The 20130-nt window shown below is 54.2% G+C and overlaps 1 protein-coding gene and 1 long non-coding RNA gene across 4 annotated transcripts in view; one reads left to right on the plus strand and one right to left on the minus strand.

Moving 5' to 3' along the window:
* The window catches only part of LOC114200832 (uncharacterized), a 51370-nt gene that overhangs the window by 11824 nt on the left and 19416 nt on the right, over nucleotides 1-20130 (plus strand). For both annotated transcript variants that reach the window (XR_015766629.1, XR_015766630.1), the window contains exon 2: nucleotides 16330-16430. This is a non-coding gene — a long non-coding RNA (uncharacterized LOC114200832). The remainder of the gene's footprint in view (nucleotides 1-16329; nucleotides 16431-20130) is intronic.
* The window catches only part of MYO1F (myosin IF), a 31675-nt gene that overhangs the window by 7874 nt on the left and 3671 nt on the right, over nucleotides 1-20130 (minus strand). The window contains exons 2-19 of one of the 2 annotated variants that reach the window (XM_028093145.2): nucleotides 15505-15642; nucleotides 14941-15030; nucleotides 14764-14858; nucleotides 14276-14363; nucleotides 14073-14162; nucleotides 11933-12064; nucleotides 11640-11771; nucleotides 11302-11434; nucleotides 10916-11112; nucleotides 10133-10213; nucleotides 9924-10010; nucleotides 8844-8930; nucleotides 8181-8348; nucleotides 7020-7105; nucleotides 4437-4518; nucleotides 2928-3034; nucleotides 2335-2433; nucleotides 2095-2239 (exon numbers count right to left, since the gene is read on the minus strand). In XM_028093145.2, coding sequence (XP_027948946.1) covers nucleotides 2095-2239; nucleotides 2335-2433; nucleotides 2928-3034; nucleotides 4437-4518; nucleotides 7020-7105; nucleotides 8181-8348; nucleotides 8844-8930; nucleotides 9924-10010; nucleotides 10133-10213; nucleotides 10916-11112; nucleotides 11302-11434; nucleotides 11640-11771; nucleotides 11933-12064; nucleotides 14073-14162; nucleotides 14276-14363; nucleotides 14764-14858; nucleotides 14941-15030; nucleotides 15505-15642 — 2037 coding nt within the window. The remainder of the gene's footprint in view (nucleotides 1-2094; nucleotides 2240-2334; nucleotides 2434-2927; nucleotides 3035-4436; nucleotides 4519-7019; nucleotides 7106-8180; nucleotides 8349-8843; nucleotides 8931-9923; nucleotides 10011-10132; nucleotides 10214-10915; nucleotides 11113-11301; nucleotides 11435-11639; nucleotides 11772-11932; nucleotides 12065-14072; nucleotides 14163-14275; nucleotides 14364-14763; nucleotides 14859-14940; nucleotides 15031-15504; nucleotides 15643-20130) is intronic. The other variant, XM_028093146.2, reaches the window with a different exon arrangement.

Genomic DNA, 20130 nt, shown 5'->3' on the forward strand with positions numbered 1-20130 from the left:
GTTTCTTCTGTTTTCATTTTACTAAAATGATTCTCATCAGGATCAGTTTTGTCCTGTGCAAATTTTCAGTCTTTCTTTTTTCCTTACAGAATGTTTCCACGAAATGTTTTCCCTTTGTGAATTTCATTATTTCGAGCCAGTTCATCTTCCCCACCTCAAAATGTGCAGACTGCATTTTTTGTCAGAATTTGATTGTACCTTACATAGTCTTAGCCAGTGCTAGCTTTGTCTATTTTTTTTCAGTGTCAATTTTTAAAATTAAAAAAAAGATTTATTTATTTGAGAGAGAGAGAGAGAGAGACAGAACGGTGGGGGGAGGGGCAGAAGGGAGAGGAAGAAATAGTCTTCAGCAGACTCCGTGCTGAGTGTAGAGCCCGACACGGGGGTCCATCTCACGACCCTGAGATCATGACCTAAGCCAAAACTAAGATTTGGATGCTTAACCGACTCACCACCCAGGTGCCCCTAAGACTGTTCTTATTTCTTGGGGCAAATGCATCTATAGGGAGAAGTCTAGATGTAGGTACAGACAAGTTTGGGGGGACCAAGAGCCCAAACTCCCAAGACAATTTTCTTCTTTCTCTCCCTTCCTTTCCTTCCCCCATCCTTCCTCCCTCCCTCCCTTCCTCTCTCTTTCTCTTTCTTTCCTCTATGCCCAATGTGGGGTTTGAACACATGATCCCAGATTAAGAGTTGCATGCTCTACTAACTGAGCCAACCAGGAGCCCGACGGACGATTTTTGTAGCCATAAAATCTCCAGAATCTTCACCCCAGTGTTATGTGTTTGGTTTGATGAGAGAACAGTTACTTGTAAGTTACAGTAACATCAAGGGAATCATCTGGACAATTTCCCAGTTGTCTTCAAGTCCCTAAGGTGCTAGCAGAGCAGGTGCTATGATCATGCAGGTGGTGAGGCACCTAGCGAGCCCTGAGCAGGCAGCAGCCCTTCCCCAGTGCTGGAGCGCAGCCCGGGCTGGGGGCCATAAGACTAGCGTGGGACTGTGGTGAGCTAGCACAGTTCATCCGGACGGCCGGCTCCTGGTTTGCTGTCCAACCCTTGCATAGAAGCAGGTGGCCAGGCAGGCCCCCAAGGGGATTCCTTGCCCTGCCTTTTTATTTATTTATTTATTTATTTTTTAAGATTTTATTTTTCAGTAATCTCTACACTCAACGTGGGGGCTCAAACGTCCAACCTGGAGACCAAGGGTTGTGTGCTCTGTGGACAGCCAGCCGGACGCTCCCTCCCCGCTTGGCCCTGCTTTTATGTGCTCTTTGTCATTGTTGCTTTTTGAAAAACTACCCCCACCCGGGTTTATTGAGATATAACTGACATATAGCATTGTGTAAATTTAAGGTGCACATGAGCTGATGCAATGTACGTATATATTGCAGAACTGTTAGCTAGCGCCGACAGTTACCATTTCTTTTTTGTGGTGAGAACATGGGAGATCTACTCTCAGCAAATTCCAAGTATACAACACAGCATTGTTAACGGTAGTCGCCATGCTTACAGTAGGTCCCCAGAACAGATCTGTCATTGTGGCTTCGTTTTTTCCATGCAAGCAGAGGCAGCATGGAGCTGGTGGTGCTCCCAGCTTTCGCTAACAGGCTAAGAGCTGATGATGACGTGCTGGAGGGATCATTTGTGCATGGAGGATGCGGAATGAGGTTTGTCTGTGGTAGATCAGGACCCGGGGGCAGGTCTTGGGATCAACCAACCACCACTTGGATGTGAGTCTCAGGCCCAGGGACTCAGTGTGTTCGTGAAGGAAGGACGGAGGGAAGATGTAAGAAAATGTAAGAAAGGAGAAAGCTCAGAAGGAAGTTAGTTTCTCCACCTGCCGCCTGGCCACCAGGGACTATCCGGCTAATTCAGGTTTTTCTGAGCACTTGCTCACACTGCGTAGCGGACTTCCTGTTTTGTCTGAGCCTCACCCCAATCCTGCAGGGGGGCTACCACTCTCCCCACTTTCCAAGAGGAGAAACGGAGGCTCCGAGGGGGTAAGGCAACATGCCCGAGGCCTAAAGTGGTCTGAAGAGCAGGACCTGCGCCTGTGCGGTGATGCAGGTGTCTGCCTCTCTCTCACACTCACCGACTCAGGGTTCTTGACAAAGACCTTGGTGCTCCCCATCTGGTACTGGTCTGGCTCCATATTGACCGCCCGGAGCAGGTGCTGGACCCCCTGACGTTCATCCCCACGCCACTGGGGCCACGTCTCAGGGGTCAGAATGGCGTACCTGGAGGCAGAGGGCGTGGGAGGCTTTGGGGTCCATGCTGGCAGTTCCTCTGCCGGGTGGGTGGGGAGGGCCGGGGGCAGGCAGGGGTGCCTCACCTCTGTAGGAACTTGGAGAACTGGCGGCGGTAGGCGAAGCCAGCCCGGCGCACCCTGATGTTCTCCTTCAGGCCCAGGTACTCCACCTGGTGCTTGACCCTAAGGGGGAAGGCACTGTGAGTCCCCTGGGGGATACTTCCTGGTCCTGGGCGTGAGTGGGTGCTGCTGAGCAGGGCTGGAGAGGGCAGATGTGAGACCAGGGGGGTCTGGATTCATGCTGGGGGCAGTTTGGGGGGGTGACTTCAGTGTCTGGGAGTCAGTTCTGTGGGGTGGGGACCTAGCTTCTGGGGGAGGGGTCTGTGTGAGTTCTGTGGTCAGTCCCAGGGTTAATTCTAGGGGTGTGTCCTAGGGTCTGGGGACAGAGGGGACTGTGCTAATCCTTGGGTCACCCTACGCTCAGTTCCGCTCATCCCTGCAGTCCGGAGGGTCTTGGTCGGTGCTAGGTAGAACCCCAGGACACTGAGAAGTTTTGTGCTGGTCCTAGGGGTCATCCTTGGTTAGTCTTGGGATGGGTCCCATGACTCTGGGTGGGCTCTCGAGGGAGGGTCAGTCTGGGGGGACAGGCTGTGTGCATTGGTCCAGCTGGTAGTCACCTGCTCTCCTCCCAGTCACGGGGCTTCTTGGTCTCGTTGGGTTTGATGCAGCGGATATAGTGGGGCGTACATCTCTTCAGTGTGGCCACCAGGTCATTGGCTTGTTTCTGAGGTGGGGGAGAAGGCGGGGGTGGTGCACAGATGGGACCCTTGGACCCTCTCTCCTCCCACCCTGGACACAGGCTCAGGAGACAGAGACACACTGAGTGCCGGGCTGACTCCAGCGAGCCAAGGGGTCGGGTGTCCCTGGTCTGTGCATTCTTCCATTAGCACACACCATGGGGCTTGATAATGTGTGTGTACCTGATCCTTGAACCTCAGACTAGGAGCTCTCCTGTCTGCAACACTCACTGCTTAATCTGGCGCATAGTAAGTGCTCAGCAAATGTTTGTTGGTGGAGTAACTGAGCACTCAAGACAACATGTTGCATAGAACATTTCTGCCTGTCCTTCGAGGGGGACCACTGCTTTGGGAGTAGGGAATCATGTGTGTGTCCCTTGGGTTGTACATTTTAGTCCCTTGGAGGAGACTAGAAAGGACATTGTTCCAGGTGGGGGGATTGGAGAGAGGGGCACGAGAGACCTCGATGTGGGGTGTGCTCTGCTGTGTGGTCCGGGCCAGTGACTGCTGTTGTGAGCCTTGGTCTCCCCATCCACCCGGTGGGACTAGTCCCATATGTGTAAAGTGTCCCATGTTTGCAGCCAGCCCTGGCAAGGGCTCAATGCGTGGTTATGAAGAGGTTTTTTTAGAATGGGACACCCAGTTGATAGCAGCACTATTCATAATAGGTTAAAGGTAAAAACAACCTAAGTGTCCATCCACAGAGGAATGGATAGGAAAATGTGGTCCATTCATACGCTGGGAGATTTTTCAGCCTTAAAAAGGAAGGACATCCTGACACTGGCTACAACATGGACGAACTTTGAGGACATTATGCTGAGTGAGGTAAGCCAGTCACAGAGGGACACATCCCGCAGGACCCCAGTCCCAGGAGGTCCCCAGAGGAGTCCCGCCCACGGAGACAGAGAGGAGAGGGTGTGAGCCGGGGCTGGGGCAGGGGGTGGGGAGTCCGTGCTTCGTGGGGACAGAGTCTCCGTGTGGGGAGATGGAAAGTTCTGAAGAAAGTTCTGAAGACAGTTTGGGGAGATGGGAAGTTTGGAGACAGATAGTGGGGGTGGTGGCACAATGGGAATGTGCTTCATGCCACTGAGCTGTGCACTTAACAGTGGTTAAAATGGTACATTTTATGTATATTTTACCACAATTCAAATTAAAGTGGTAAGTAACCAAAAGACCAAAAAAATTATTGAGATGATGGTTCACTTTTGGATTTAGAGAGTTAGGGGGGACTTCAAGGAAACTGGTCCAACCTCCTCACTAGCCCCAGAGCTGGAAGAAGACCCTGCAGCACAGAGGGCGCCAGAGAGAGGAGTGGAAGCTCCAGGACGAGAGAGAGACAGACCCCAGCCCTCCCCATGTGCAGCTTCTCCTCTCCTGCCCCAGGCCCACCTTGATCTTGGAGCCAGCCGTGCTGGGGCGGCCCTTCTTGTCTACATCCAGCTTCTCAGGAAAGAGCATCCGGAGGAAGGCCCTGGGCAGGAGGACAGGAGGAGTTAGAGGTGCAGCTGAACCTTGGGTGCTAGCACAGTTGTCCCTGCGTGTGGGGGGTGTAATGGTGAGAACCGCAGAGTTCATTTTGTCCTTTTGGTTCCTTGATGTATTTGCGCTGTTCCTTCTGCCGCTATGACCCTGCACGACTTGGGTAGCAAGTAAAGTAGAACAAAGGTCGGTTCAGTAGGAACATCCCTGTAGTGCTGCAACATCTCGGCATCTCGGGCTTTAGGGGCGGGTCCCCTTGTAGGAACGATCCTACACGCACAGGCTCACGTGTGAGCGAAGAGGTACAGACAAGCGTGCTCGCTGCCTGTGGTAGTCTTAGATAGGCTCAGTCTAATTGTCCATCAGCAGGGGATTGCTTCGACATTCTTTGCTCCAGTCACAATCCCCTCCCTCATCTCCTCAGCAAGGTCTTCTCCGACCGCCATGACACAGAACGAGTGCACTGCTCATCCATACATATTCGGGAGGATGAAAAAGTTCTGGAACGAGGGAGTGGGGATGGTTGTGTGGCATTGTGAATGTGCTTCACGCTACTGAGCTGTACAATGCAAAATGGTGAAGAAGGTGAACTTTATAGTGTGTGTATTTTATCACACTTAAAGTAAAAAAAAAAAAAAAAAGAGTGAATGATGCCCACCACACGCTCTAGCCCTTTATCAACGTAGTTCTTCTATCCAGTGCTTGCCCCAGTGGACACCAGAATCACCAGGAGAGCTTGTGAAAACACTGGGCCCCTACCCAGTTCCTCTCGAGTTTCTCATTCACATATCTGGGCTGGGGCTCAGTAATTTCTAATGAGTTCCCAGGTGGCACTGCTGCTGCTGGTTCAGGAACCCTACTTTGAGAACCACGGCTCTGTGCTTTCCAGTATGGCGGCCCCTGGTCACTGGTTATTGAAGCCCTTGAGACTTGGCCTGTCTGAATCATGATGTGCTGGGAGTGTTAAAATGCATACCAGATTTCAAAGAGTACCGCAGTATGGGGCAAGAGAATGTAGTCCATTCACTCTTAATTGATTCATATTCATTCATTCTTAATTTTTGTATGGATTGCATGTCGAAATGATATTTTGGGTATATTGGGTATAAGAAAACATTTTTAAATGTCATCTATTCACCTCTTTACTTTTTTTAAAATTTATTTATTTAAGTCATCACTACCCCCCAAGGTGGGACTCAAACTCATGACCCCAAGATGAAGGGTTGCGTGCTCTTTTGACCGAGCCAGCCAGGCGCCTCTCACCTTTTTACTTTTTAACTGTGCTTATTAGAAAATTTAAAATTACATGCTGGGACGCCTTGGGGGCTCAGTGGGTTAAGCATCTGCCTTCAGCTCAGATTATGATCCCAGGGTCCTGGGATTGGGTCCCGCATCGGACTCCCTGCTCCGCGGGGAGCCTGCTTCCCCCTCTGCCTGCCATTCCCCCTGTTTGTGTTCTCTCTCTGACAAATAAATAAATAGAATCTTTTTTTTTTTAAGAAAATTTTTAAAATTACACATGTAATGGGAAGAGGGGTCGACCGCCATTTGGCACGAGGGATCTTTTGGGTGTGATGCAAATGTTCCCAACTGGGTAGTGGTCATGGTTGCACAGCTCTATACATTTCCAAAAAATCACTTCTGAAGTTGGGCACGTTTCATGGCATGCAAATTGTACGTGAAGATGGTTGTTTTAAAGTCATGATGTACGTAGCCTGGATTCTACATGGATGTGGAATGTAAGGCAGTGAGGCTCTAGATCGCTGAATCTCAAACTCAAATGTGCACGTGGTTCTGGAGGAGGCACCGGGGGCATCTTGTTACAGTGCAGATCCTGATGTCGTAGGTCTGGGGCGGAGCCTGAGATTCTGCATTTGTACCCAGCTCAGAGGATGCTCCTGTTGCTGGTCCAGGAGCCGTAATTTCAGCCTCTTACTGACCACCGTCTTATGCCTTTCACACGATGCTATATTCTATTTGCCTTTTTTTCTTCCAGTTCCATGCCTGCCTCCCCACTTGGCTCTCCACTCAGTGAGAGCAGCCGTGTTCTCTGACCTCTCCAGTCTCCTTCCCCACAGGTTCTAATAAATGGTGCTTGGCACATGGCAGAGCTTGAGTAAAGTTTGGAGGTTAAAAAGGCAGAAAATGGAACCCGGTATGCCGCTGTGGTCAGGGAGCTGGATCCATATGTGTTAATGTGGAGAAATGCAGGGTACGATGTGTTTTCACGGTGTACCAGGGGACACCGTCTACACCCTGCATGGACTGGGCTTGCATGGGGGAGGACTGGATGGGCCCTAAGGAACCGCCCCTAATGCTGTCCTTACTTCTTCCTGTGGACCTTGGGCTCCTGTTTAATCAGACCCAGTCACTAGAAACACTGTCCCTGCGGACAGCCACCCCCCACAAAGCATGATGGGAGCTCCCAGGAAGATGGAGAGCTTCCCGGCCTCCCCCCATCCCTAAGCGGATTTGTGCCCGGAGGCTACTCACTGCTCACTGGTCTGCATCAGCTCTATGAGGTCAGAGAAGAGAACGTCCCGGTTCCTCTCACAAAAACCGTTAACGTCGTAGGAGACCTGGAGAGAGACAGTGTTGGGGGAATGAGGGGCTGAGGCCTGGGGGGCTGCTTACAGCCCAGGTGGTCAGGGGTCCCGTGGGGACCTGCCCTAGGTGACAAGATGGAGCGGTACTTATAGTTCACAATAAGGGGCAGGAAGCTGCAGCATGGGCTTGGGGTCCCCGGAGGTCTGATGTTCAAGTGCAGATTGGAGGGCTGGGGCTGCAGCCTGGGCCGGAGGCAGGGGGAGGCGGCAGTTCTAGCCCAGAGTGGGGGATGAGGTGCTGCAGCCTGGACAGAAGGTCCCTGGGGGTCTGCTGTTTAATTTGAAGTCAGGAGGTCAGATTGGGTATCTGTGTTGTGGTCAGCTGAGGGGCTGGGGTTGGTGTCAGGAGGGTTCCAGCACTGGCTGGGGATCCATGGGGGGCTTCAGTCTGGCTTGTAGGCTGGGTCCGCCATCCAGGGTGGGGGGCTCTCCATACTCCTGGTTGCTGCTATTCCCTGGCTGAAGGAACACAGGAGCTCTAGCCAAGTTTGGGGATCGGAGCACTGCAGGATGGCCAAGAGACCCCTGGGGCTGTCTGCTGCCCACCTGAGGTCAATGGGAGCGTCTATAGTCCTGTCAGTTGGGGAGAGGACTGTGGCCAGGGTCAGAGGCCGGCGGATTTCTATAGTCTTGGGTAGGGGTCTGTAGGGGGTCCCAGCCTATTTTGGAGCTTACAGCTTGGGCCTGGGGTCTTTGAGTTTGGGTCAGAAGGCTGTGTCCTGGGTCAGGGGGTTAGTGGGGTCTGCAGCTCAGATCGGGGTGTGGGTCTGCTGCCCAACGTGGGGGTCAATGGGAGGGAGTTTCTGTCCCGTTAGGCGGAGCTGTCCTGTCAGTAAAGAGAACTGTGACCTTGGTCGGGGGCGAGTGGGGGTCTCCGCAGCTCTAGCTGAAGGAACAGGGTGTGGGGCCAGGCCAGTTCCTGGGGGGTCAGTGGGAGGGGTGGAGAAAGGGGTCGCGGAGCTCGGCAGCTCTAGCTGGGAGGTCCCTGCGGGCTGCTGGGGAGGCGGCAGCCAGGTGGGATGGGCGGGGGGCGGGGCACACCGCGCACCTTGCCCGCGTAGTGGTGGATGACGAAGCCCGAGCTCCAGCTGTTGAAGTGCTCGTGGGTGCCCACTGCCGCCTGCAGCTTCTGCAGCAGGGTCTGGTCGGCGCCGCCGCCCGTGGCGTGCATGGTGGCACACACGTCGTCCAGGACGCTCATGATGCCCGGGGGGCTCTGTGGGTGGGGGAGGCAGGCAGCAGCTCAGCCTGGCCCGGCCCTGCCCCCATCCTGTTCCCAGAATGGGGAGGGAGTGGAGGAGGTGGGAGGTGGGGGGCAAAGGGGGTGTGTGTGCAAATACAAGAGCAAAAGTGCAAATACAAGAGAAAGGGGGGTGCAAATACAAGAGCAAAAGGTGCTCTTTTGGTGTGCCGGACTGCTGTGGAAGCTAGTTGGGGTGAGGAGCCCCATAAAGGACCCATGCTCCTTTCCCCTCCCCAGACTGGGATGGCCTGGTGGGGCACCTGTCAGGGTTGACCCCTCTGTCCCTGAGCAGGCTGCCCTGGGGAGGGTTCGTTGAGTGAGTGGATGAGGTGGCTGGTGGGATATTTCAGTGTGCTCCATCTGCCCTTAGCGGGGAGCAGGGGTAGAGAAGGGGCCCTAACCCACCCCCTCCTCTCCCAGGCCCAGCTCCAGACGCAGCAAGACGTGCAGAGCTGGCCCAGTCCTCACCAGCTTGTTTTCAATGAGGTCGCACACGACTTTGTTGTTGAAATATTGGATGGGGGTCCAGCGGATGCCCTCCTGTACATATTCCTCCTGGGGAGCAGCAAAGGGGGCAGGGATGGGGGTGGGTGTCTGGACAAGGATGTGCATGTTTCTAGAATGTGTGCCTCACAGGGGTGGGTGAAGGAGGTGTGGTGGGTGTCTCCCTATATCTCCCTATCTCATCACTCAGGACCGTCTCCAGTAACAAAGCCCGTTGCCCTGTATGGGGCAGGCTGGGACCGCCACCCCAGACCGCCCTTGATCACCAACAGACAGGAGCTGGTGGATAAATATCCTGGCTCCGTTGCTTCTGGGCTGGATCAACTTGGGTCTGTGCTACAAAGTGTCCCCCCAGGGCTCAGCAGAAATTGGCCTCAATTGCCTGCAGTGTAACCTGCTCATCAATACACCTTATTCTGGCTTTTTTTTTTTTTTTTAAGATTTATTTATTTGTTTGCGTGGGGGAGGCAGGGGCAGAGGGAGAGGGAGAGAGAGAATCCCAAGCAGACTCCCCACTGAGCACGGAGCCCGACCTGGGGCTTGATCCTAGGACCCTGAGATCCTGACCTGACTGAAATCAAGAGTTGGACGCTTAACCAACGGAACCACCCAGGCCTCCCCCCCCCCACAACTATTTTTTTTTTTAATATGTCTCCCACTTCCTCACTCCTCTCCTGATATTTGCCCTGAATCCTTGTCTCAGGCTCTGCTTCTGCGGGATTGGATTGGATGGAAACACCAGGAATTTTTGTGCCTCTCTTGCATGGCGGTCTCCCCAACACTGCAAACAGTGCCTGGCACACAGCAGGTGCTCAGTAAATAATCATTGGAGGAATGACCAAAGAGGCTATGCCACAGCCCTTGTCAAAGTTTTAGAGGCAGAAAACTGCTTCCATAGGAAATGTCATGACGGGGCCTGGACAGGTCAGCAGAGAGAGGTGGGAATGGGAGGCTTGGGGGGGGCGTTTCCCCTGGTTGCTCAGCAACCTTCATGGTCCTGCCCCCACCCTCAGTGCCCCCTGGCTCCTGGCTGCCCCTGCCCACCTGCTCAGCTTTCAGGGTGAGTTCGATAAAGATCTGCTGCAGCTTCTCGTTGACAAAGTTGATGCAGAACTGCTCAAAGCCGTTTTTCTGCCAAGGGAGGCGAAGGGTGCTGCCATCAGTGAGCTGATGCTGGAGCCTGCTGGGGCCACTGGGCTACCGCAGGAGGCCCAGGGAGGCACGGGGTGCGGGCTGGGGAGCAGAGGCCATACCTGGAAGATCTCAAAGCCATAGATGTCAAGCACACCAATACTGTACTCCTCCTGGGGCTTCTGCATAGCGCGGTTGATGGCCTGCAATGTGGGCGGGGAGAGTAGGGGAGTGCCAGCTTGTCACACTCTGTGTGTGCTCGTGACCGTGTTCGCAGGCTGTGTCCTCTCTTGTCAGCTCCTCTCCTGCCTTCTCCAGCTCTCTGTCCCCCGCCCCCAGTCACCGCACAAGAAACCCAGGTGTTAGAAATCCGGGTTCCTACCTTGGGAGCTCGCTTTGCCTCTTAACCATTCTGCACTTCTATTTTCCCGTCTTTAAAATGGGGGTAATAATGGCAGCCACTCTGTAGGGCTTTATAAAGGCATTAAATTGACGCATGTAAAGACACTTGGAACGGTAGCTGGTGGAGGCTAAGCGTTCTGTAATGTTGGCTCCTAGAGTATTGTCATCGTGTTTGGCCTTGACACGTCCAGTGCATCCCTTCGTCCTCCTGACAGCCCCCTTGTGGCTCTCAAATGCACCCATCTGTCTCTGTCCCCACAGCCCTGACCCCAGTCCAGGCCTGGATGGTTCCAGCAGCCCCCTTCCTCCCGGGCTCCATGCCACAGCCAGACAGAGCCTCCTCCTAAATCTTCCACCTGATCCCCTCCTGCCCCTGCTTGAGGCCTCCCATTGCCGGGAATTGGTCAGGTGACTGTCAAGCCTGCCTTCCCCACTTGGCTGGTCTAAGCCCAGGGCACTGTGGGGCAAGGCCTCTCCCACTCCCTGGCCCCGGCCCCTCTCACCTCCACGAGAAAGTCGAAGAGACGGGCATAGAGCCCCTTGGCCAGGGCATCGCGGGTGTAGGCCGCCTGCTCCACGTTGAGGGTCACGTCGATGGACTCGCTGCGTCCGCCCCAGCGGCTGTCCATCTTGCGGCTGGTGAGCTTCTCCTGTAGCCGCCCACTGTCGATGCCCAGCAGGTAGGCAGGAAAGGCCAGAACTGCCAGGGTTGGGGGGAAAGAGAGCAGCCAGTTAGGCTCTGGGGCCTCCTGTGGTACTTCCTTTGCCCTCCTTTGTGCCCAGTGACACAGATATTGTCCTCATGGGTTCTAACCCCCTGGGGCCCTTCTTAGGAGGAAGCAGTTGGGATACACACATCCACCCCACCCTCCCCAGCACCCACACTCACGGTCCACACTCTCCACCCGGGCGTAGTTCCCATCTTCACAGAAGCTGATGTTTCCCAAGTGCAAGATTCCCGCCACCAGCTGCAGGACCAGCTGCTGGATGTTGGGCGGGATCCCAATGACCTGCATGGCATTCTGCAGGCACAACAGGGGCAGAACCTGTACCACGGATCGCCACCTCTGCCCTGCCCTCCTGGGTTAGGCTTCTGGGGCCACAGCACGGACGCAGGGAGTCACCTGGATCCCTGTCTTGCCTATTTCACCCGCTTGCTGTGTGGCCTGAGGCAAGTCCCTGCCCCTCTCTGGGCCTTGGCTTTCTAGAGTGGTGGTCACTGCTCACCAAAGTCTCACTGAAGTCGCTCAGGTCATCGGTGCCATCCACCTTGTAGGTGTCTGATTGGAGGTAGTAATAGTAGTCGGGGGTCATGAGCCCTAGGTTCTGCCGCTGCTCCTGGGAGGCTCCTTCCAGCAGCTGGAGGGCGAGCAATGCTCATGCAACTGGCATTGGACTGGCGCAACCCTTGTGATGCCCTGGTCTTCACTGTCCTGGGCTCCGGGACACTAACCCTCCCATGCCTCCCCTTGGGCTCTCCCTCTGCCCCATCCTCACCCTCACGGCCCCTTTCCTTGCACCTGATAGTAGATGTGGAAGTTCCTCTCGTTTTCGTTCTGCATGACCACACGGGATTTCTCTAGCAGGAAGTTGGAGATCTTGCCCCCGTCTGGCTCCCCGCCACGGCTGAACTGGATCTCAAAGTACTTGCCCTGAAGCCGAGAGAGCCAGGTGAGGTGCCCAGGGTTTCCCGGGGGTGCAGGTAGGGGAGGAACAGAGGATGGGTCTTAGAAGCGCGGCCTCTTTCCCACATGATCTCAACTCTCCTCTCTCCACCTCCCACTTATGGACCGGTCGCTCTCTGCATCAGCTCCTTCCCCCCAGCCTCTGTTTAAGCTGCTCCTTCTCTAGTAACTTCCCCTCATCAGGGCACCCAGCCCTGTGCCTGGCACATAAAAGTACCCCATTTTATTGACCACTTTCCTGGTCCTTCGACCACAACGCAGAGGCCTCCGTGTCTCTTCGGGCTACTGCTGGTTTCAGTGATCCTGGCTCTCTCTCACAGGTTGTCCCTGAGCCCCGAGCGAGGGCCCCACAAGCCCTTTCTTTGGTCTCTGACAATATCTGGGTTCTACTCTGGTCAGAGGTTGGAGGGCAGAGAAGCCCCCTTACTTTTTCCTTTCTGCCGCTGTCATGCAATGACAATACCCATTACATCATCCCACTACACAGACACCTGTAATACAAGACATATACCTATTTTATTGTACAATAAAATAATATAAAACATAACTATATGTTGGAGGTTCATCCATGTTGTTGTGTGTATCAGTAGTTTGAAAATATATACTGTGTGATTCCATTTATATAAAGTTCTAGAACAGCTGAAAAATGGTGGGAAAAAAAAAGACCCAGAGGAGTGGTTGCTTCTGGGATGAGGTGGGAATAAAGGTTGACTGAAAAGGGAAGGAACTTTCTGGAGTGACGGTGATGTTCTGTGTGTTGATAAGGCTTTGGTTGCACAGATGCATGCATTTTTCTAAACTCGGTGAATGGTCCACTTTAGATTTATGTGTTTTGCTATATGCAAATTTTACTTTAAAAGAAATGAAAGAGCACTGCAAATTTATATTGGACTATAATTAATGATCTGCATGCTGATGTGTTGGCAGGGCAGAAAGTATGGTGTCTGCTCTCTTACTTTTTAGTGCATCAAAAAAAAAAAAGATGAATAGGGGCGCCTGGTTGGCTCAGTCAGTGGAGTGTGTGACTCTTAAACTCAGGGCTGTGAGTTCAAGCCCCACGTTGGGTGTGGAGCTTACTTAAAAAAAAAAACATATAAACAGATGGAGTTATGATAAAGTGAGCATAGCAAAATGTTAACGATAGATCTCGGAGATGGGCAGCAGGTGTTCACTATACCATTCTCCCAATTTTTCTGTGTTTTATTTTTTTTTAAAAGTAGGCTCCATGTCCCTTGTGGAGCCCAATGCGGGCCTGAACTCATGACCTTGAAATCAAGAGTTGGATGCTCAATTGACTGGGCGACCCAGGTGCCCCATTAAAAATTTTAATAATAAAATGTTGAGGAAAATACTTAAAATATAATTACATGATGAATATGTTAGAAATAAAAATATAATTAATAATATTTAGGGGAATAAAAATCTTATTAGTGTATGGAATTTATTAAATCATTTCATGTGTAGGTATTGGACTGGAATTATTGAGGTCTGTGAGATGGGTATTAACATCATCCCCACTTTATGGATGAGAAAACAGGAGCCTCAGGAGGTTTAAGCTACTGAAACATTGTTGTTGTTTTTTTTTTTGTCCAAGCCACAAATCTAAATAGTGACAGAATCAGACCATAAATCCAGATCTGTTGGCCTATTCTGTCTTCCATTAGGCTCAGCACTAACACCTGACACAAAGAAGGAGCCCAAGAACAATTTGTTGAAAGAAAGAATGAATGGGAGAATTGGGAACTGAACTGTGAATAGGAAAGGATGTAGCATGGTCACAGCCAGGGAAATAATTAAGAATGTTACGAGTCCAGGCTTCTACAGTTCAGCTGATGGGGGAGGCTTTTTCAGGACTACAAGCAGGAAGTGAGTCTCCCATCCAGGAGCGGGGCGCGTGCGTGCGTGTGTGTGTGTGTGTGTGTGTGTGTGTGTGTGTGTGTGTGTCAGTTGCTCCAAAGCGGGGCTGCAGACTCACAAAGCGGCTGGAATTGTTGTTGCGCACGGTCTTGGCATTGCCGAAGGCCTCCAGCAGCGGGTTTGATTGTAGGATGATATCCTTCACGTGCTGGGAGCAGAGGCAGGTGGAGGTGGGAAGAGGTCAGGACGAGGTAGGTTGTCCTGGGCGTTAATTACTGTGCCCCTGGGGAGACCCAGCCCATCCTTCTGTTCTCCCCTCACCTGGACCTTCTCACCCCCGCCGGACACCTTGGAGATGTAGCCCATGATGTATTTGGCTGCCACGGTCTTCCCAGCTCCACTCTCTCCACTGGGGGTGGGTGAGGGAAAGAATGATCAACGGCCATCGGGGAGGGAAGGTTGGGGGGGGTAAGTGCCCTTTCTAGTGCCTGATCATTCATTCATTCATTCCCTACTGTGTGCTAGGCACTATACCAGATTCTGGGGAAACAATAGTGAACAAGACAGACAAAAATCCCTGCTGTCTCAGAGCTGACATTTTGAATGGACAGATGGACAATAACAGAATGAAAGAATAAATATATCATGGGTCAGGGGGTGACAAAGAAAGTAAAGCAGGGCCAGGGGCAGAGAGGGACAGTAAGGTTCTGTTTGGATCAGGAGTTCTGAGCAAAGTTCCCTAGGGTGCTGAGGCTGTTGTGGGGCCTGGGCAGGAGGGTGTTGAACCCCCTCCCCCCCACTCTCTGTACCTGATGATGACACACTGGTTCTCACAGTCAATGAGCATGTTGCGATACATGTTGTCCGTGAGGGCATAGATGTGCGGGGGATTCTCGTACTGAGCCTGATGGGGAAGGTCAGGTCTTAGCCCAGGGCTAGAGGCTGGGGGTCCCGGGGCTATGCCTCCCACCTGGCCCCGGTCTTACCGCGCCCTGGTAGAGGTCGATCTCGCGGTCAGTGAAGTAAGGCATCTGCTTGAAGGGGTTTACGGAGATGAGCACGGAGCCAATATAGGTCTGGGGTGCCGTTAAGGGCTGTGCGGTGTTCTTGCTGGCTTTGTTCCTCATGGGCCCCCGTCCCCTAAATCCTAATCTCCTGGGGCCTCCAGAGCCCCATTGCTCAGAGCAAGAGAGGGAGATACTCAGATGTGCTCTGGGTCTTTTCGGGAAAACACAGAGCCGGGTCCAGAAAGGAGAGATGGAAGGTACTGTGGCTGAGCTACCCAGGGCAGAGGGAGCAGTGAGGACCCCAGCAGCCCCCAAGCAGAGCCCTGCTGTCACTCCCATCTGTCCCCTCCTCCTACCCGATGCTCTCACTGCCCATCCCTCCTTCTGCTCATTTGCTCAGGCATCTGTCCTTCCCTTCCGTGCTGCAGTCTCTCTGCCACCCTTCTCTGCGTGCATCCACGTGCCATCCCTCCCTCCACTGGTCAGTCACCCTCCTGTCCCTGTCTCCATCATCTGCCCGCCCCCGCCCACCGCGCAGGGTACAAAGATGTAGTCGTCCATGAAGCGCTTGCGGAGGTTGCCCACGATGGCGTCCTCGGTGATCTGGGGCAGCAACACCATGTCATCCACGCCGCTCTGCTTCACGTTGTGGCTCTGCCAGTGGAAGCGCTCCTTGCTGCCCTGGGGTGGGGGTGGCCAGATGGGAGTGAGCCCCTGCCGGGCGGTGGGGGGGGGTAGGAGCGGGGGGGGGGGTGGGGCACGGCGGGGGTGGTCCTGATGTCTCAGCGCCCTCGCCTGGCTCACCTCCATCACCTCCCTCTGTCCACCCGCCAGCCTCCTTCCCCAATTCGGGGACACCCGGGGAGGTGGGGGAGGTGGAGTCTGGGCTCCCTGCCCCAGAGGAGGGGGCTCTGTCCTCCCATACCTCCACCTAGTGTCCCACTGTCACGGATGCCAGGCCCAGGGCGGGGAAGAGTGTGCTCGGGGCTCTGGCGGCTGTGAGAGGGGAGAAGGGTCGGGGGAGGCTTGTTTGGGGGGGTTGACTCACCCTCTTTCTCACTTCTCTGTGGCATTTTGACCTGCCACCCACCCTTCCACCTCTAGATGGCCTGCTTCCTCCTCCTCTCCTCCTCCCTCATGGTCATGCATCCTAGCCTGTTCTGGCTGTCACCTCTGTCCTCTGTGCCCAGCCGTGACCCTGCTCCTCGGCCCCCACGGCTTTCCCTTCTCATTTCCTCCCTCAGTTTTTTTTTTTTTTTTTAATCATGTGAGACTTTCCTTAGGCCCCTGGGAGGGGACTCAGACACAGGCTCCCTCCCAACAGACCCCTCCTCCAGGAAGCCTGCCTGGAATGTTTTCTCTTTTCAGCCCGACTGAGCTCATCCAGCGCCTCGGACACTTAAACATACTGGCTGTCTCAGGTGCGCTCTGTTCGCTATACCCCTGCCATGGAGGAGTCTGGCAAACAGGTGAGTGATGGCGGCCCAGAGCTTCCCTGGCAGGCATGCTCATGCCTACATGAGATGTCCCCCCTCCAGGAAGCCCCTCATTCTCAGACCAGGAGCTCTTGGAGGGCAGGGACTGGGACTGAGTCCTTTCTCAGCTCTAGGAGGGATGACCTGACGGATGAACAGGGAACAGGGGCAAAGAAAGAAACCCAGCTTCAGAGGAACACCCCAAGAGCAAAGGATGCTGGGAATCAGAGGCAAGTCCTCAAAGCTGACCAGTGTTTGCCACACAGATTCCGGGGAAGAGAGATGGTGCGTGGGGCGGAGAGGATGCAGGCAGGCGTGGAGCAGGAGGGCCGTGTAGGACAGAGGTGTAGGAGGGGCTGGTCTCTCTTGGGGACCCTGGGGAATTCCTGAGCAGGGGAGTTGCAAGGTCACATTCTGGACATGCTGACAACCAGAGCAGTGTTCATTGAGGAATGCCCACAGACATTAAATGAGGCCAATTTTTGGTGGGGGGTAGATCTGGGTTCCAATCCAGGTGGGGTGATCCAACACCGCTCTGAGCCTCAGTGGCCTCATCTGTACAATGGGAGAAGCAGCCTCACTTTCCAGGGCTAACAGGAGCAAGTAAACTGCTCTGGGGTACAAAATCCAAAATGGGGTGAGGGGCTGGCACTCCTCTCCAGCCCAAGGAATGGTGAGGATGGGCCCTGGGCAGAGGGGTACTGGACGGAATTAACATTCACCAAGCGCCTATGACATGCTTGATGCAGGGGGGCCAGGGGTGAAGCCAATATTATGAGCAGTCCTCATGGCAGCTCAGGGGAGTCTAGGGGCAGAAAGTGAGGCTCGAGAAGTGTTTGACACTTGACTACGGACCCGGCTCAGTTGTCTCCGAGGGTGTGGGACTGGAGTCTGGATCCATCTGACAGCAAAGGCCAGGCTCTTGCGTCTACACCCACAAGTGGCTGGGGCCCACGGGGTGTTTGGGCTGGGCCTCGAAAGTCAAGAAGGGCTTTGGTCAAGAGCTGGGAGAAAAGGCGTGCCAGGCAGTGTGTGGGTGCAGAAGCAGGAGCCAAAAGCAGAGGACTGAGCCTATGTGGGGGCTTAGGGCTCGAACCCCTTCAAACTGCTTCCAGCCTGAGCCGTCAGACTGAGTTTTTCATATGGCAAACCTGGTCTCCTTGCTCCGGGGCTGAGAAACCATCTGTGGCTTCCCATCATGCTCCCAGCCATCCCACAAAAGATTCTGGGGCACTTACTCTGTGCTGGTAACTTTGGCCCCCAGGGAAACACCCTTTCAGGCCCTAACCTGGGTGCCTCTGAGCTTTGCTGATGCTCAGGCCTCTGACCAGAACACCTTGTCTGGCCCTCACACTTGGCTCAGGTGACGTTTCCTGTAAGAAGCCGTCCCCAACCCCAGGCCAGGTGGAGGTTCCCTCTGGACCCCCACAACCTCCGGGGCCCCTCACCACAGCCCTGGCCACATGCTGGACACCCTGTACGTTGGCTGCATCTTGTGGTGTGTAAGCTCCTGAGGGCAGGGGCTCGCGCAATGCCTGGCTGCACATGGCGTGGGGGCTCATTTGAATGAGCGAGTTGAAGAGTGGTATAGCCCGTGAATGAATGCAGGGGAGGTCAACCAGGGCCAGGTCCCGAAGGGCCTTGAATGCGGAGCAAAGGAACTCAGCCTTGATTGTCAGCAGCTTGGAGAATTCTCAACAGGGCTCCTGGGGACGCTCTAAGAATTGTGAGAGCATTTTCGGTTGTCCCGGGGATGGGGACTGGCTGGCATTTGGGCTGCAGGTGCCAAATTGGCCCACAAATTATTGCCCTGACCACAGCCCCCACTCCACCCCACCAGCTGCTCATGTAAGCGACAAAACTGTTTATAATCATTGGAATCTAGGATCAAATTCTATTTTATGTCTACACAGAAAAGCTAGGTATGTTTTGCATGGCTGACACCCACTCCATCTTCCAGACTACCTGTATCAAGGGAGATTTTAGTGTTACTCAGATTGCACTAAGACTTGTTCGGCATTTGGAAGCTCAAGCTGCTCATGGTGTTAGTGTGGCTGACGTGTCACTTGGCATCAGCTCATTGAGATGCTCCTGTGTCCCCACGTGAGCACCTCGGGGCTCCAGTGGGCGTTCATGGGCCACTGGCCTGAGCATCTTCATCTTTATGTGCATATTTTCTTCCAAGTGACTTTCTCCTCCGCATTACAGGAAATCACGTTGTTTTTGAAACATGGGAGTCGGTGTGTTTCACTGTCTGTGAATTTCAATGCAGGGTTTCAAGGGGGTGCCTGCCAAGGGGTCTGTTATAAGAAGGGGGTGCTGGGTGTGATGCACCAAGAACCCCGGGGTGCAGTGGGAAGGGTGGTGGGGAGGACAAAGCTGTGGGAGCAGCATTGTGCAGGGGTTGGAGGGGATGCCTATGGCAGAGGCTGAGCAGGGCGTCAGCTGGGAGGTTGGAGGCAGCCAGGACCGGTGGGACCTGGAGAGGACAAGGGCCAGCTGGGAGAAGCAGGGAGCCATCGACCGGACCCCCGAGCTGCTGAAGAGTGTCCAGCTCACCGGAGGCTCAGAGGGGCCCCCGTGGAGAGCACTGGCGACCTCATTCAGAAGCCAGATTGGGAGGTCAGGAGGTGTAGACAGGGAGTGAGGATGGCTTTCAGACGGTCTGGCTGAGAAGGGGAAGAGGGAAAGATGCTGTGGGAAGAGGAGGGGTCAGGGAGCAGGTTTCCTGTTTTCAAGATGGGGAGACCAGAGCGTGTTGGTAAGACGGGATGAAATCTGGGAGCAAAGTGGTATCCTTCATGGGCTGCTGTCATCCAGGGGCTGCAGGCGGGGGTCTGCTCTTTCTCTGAGCCAAGGTCGGTGGGGAAGTGGGTGGGTGGGGGGCTGATGGGGGGACAGGAAGTGGATCCTCTCTCTGAAGACCTCTGAGGGGTGGGGCTTCGGGTGGCAACTATGGTAACCAACAGCCATCATAAGGATAGTTAACAGCCCACTGGCACGCACTTACTGTGTGCCACACCGTGGTCTAGGCTTCTTCGGCGAATGACCTCATTTATTGTGCTGAGATCAGTCCTGTGACCAGGTCCGCTTTGTGGAAGAGAAAACTACAGCACAGAGAGGTTCATTGTCCTCTCCAAGGTCACACAGCAGGAAGGGAGGATGGCTGCCCTTAGTCCCATCTCAGGTCAGAGGTGGCTGGGGTTGGTGCTTCAGATCAGATGAAGATGGGGCGGAGAGAAGATTGGTCCTGTCCAGAGCTTCCCGTGGGGGGTCAGTCCGGTCTCTACCCTCAAGCTGGGCCGAGGCTCAAGGCCACTTCCTTTCTGTGATGCTGGCTATGTCTGGCTGGTTCTCTTGGCCCCAAGGACTTGGTTCCTCTTCCTTCTTCCCCCAGCCAGCTGAGTGGCCCTCTGCCTCTTGCAGCCCCTGCCATTCTGTCTCTCTGTGTCCTGCCCCTGGGGAACCTGGAGCCTCCAGATCCACTCCCAGCCCCCTGTGCGGACAAAACCATGGGTTGTTGGTGGTAGAGGGAGAGAAGGTGTTGCTCAAGTGAGTGCGGTGTGTGGAAGGACAGTCAAGAATTTTGGCATAGGACCAGTTGGGTGTGAGGCCTGGCTTGATGGTTGACTGACTATGTGACCCCAGGGAGGCCGCTTCACTTCTCCAAGCCTCGGTTTTCCCATCTGTAGAA

The sequence above is a fragment of the Eumetopias jubatus genome, unplaced genomic scaffold (genome assembly GCF_037043125.1).
Source record: "Eumetopias jubatus isolate StellerSeaLion01/CBP00866 unplaced genomic scaffold, mEumJub1_p1.0 scaffold_1, whole genome shotgun sequence".
Lineage (NCBI taxonomy): Eukaryota > Metazoa > Chordata > Mammalia > Carnivora > Otariidae > Eumetopias > Eumetopias jubatus.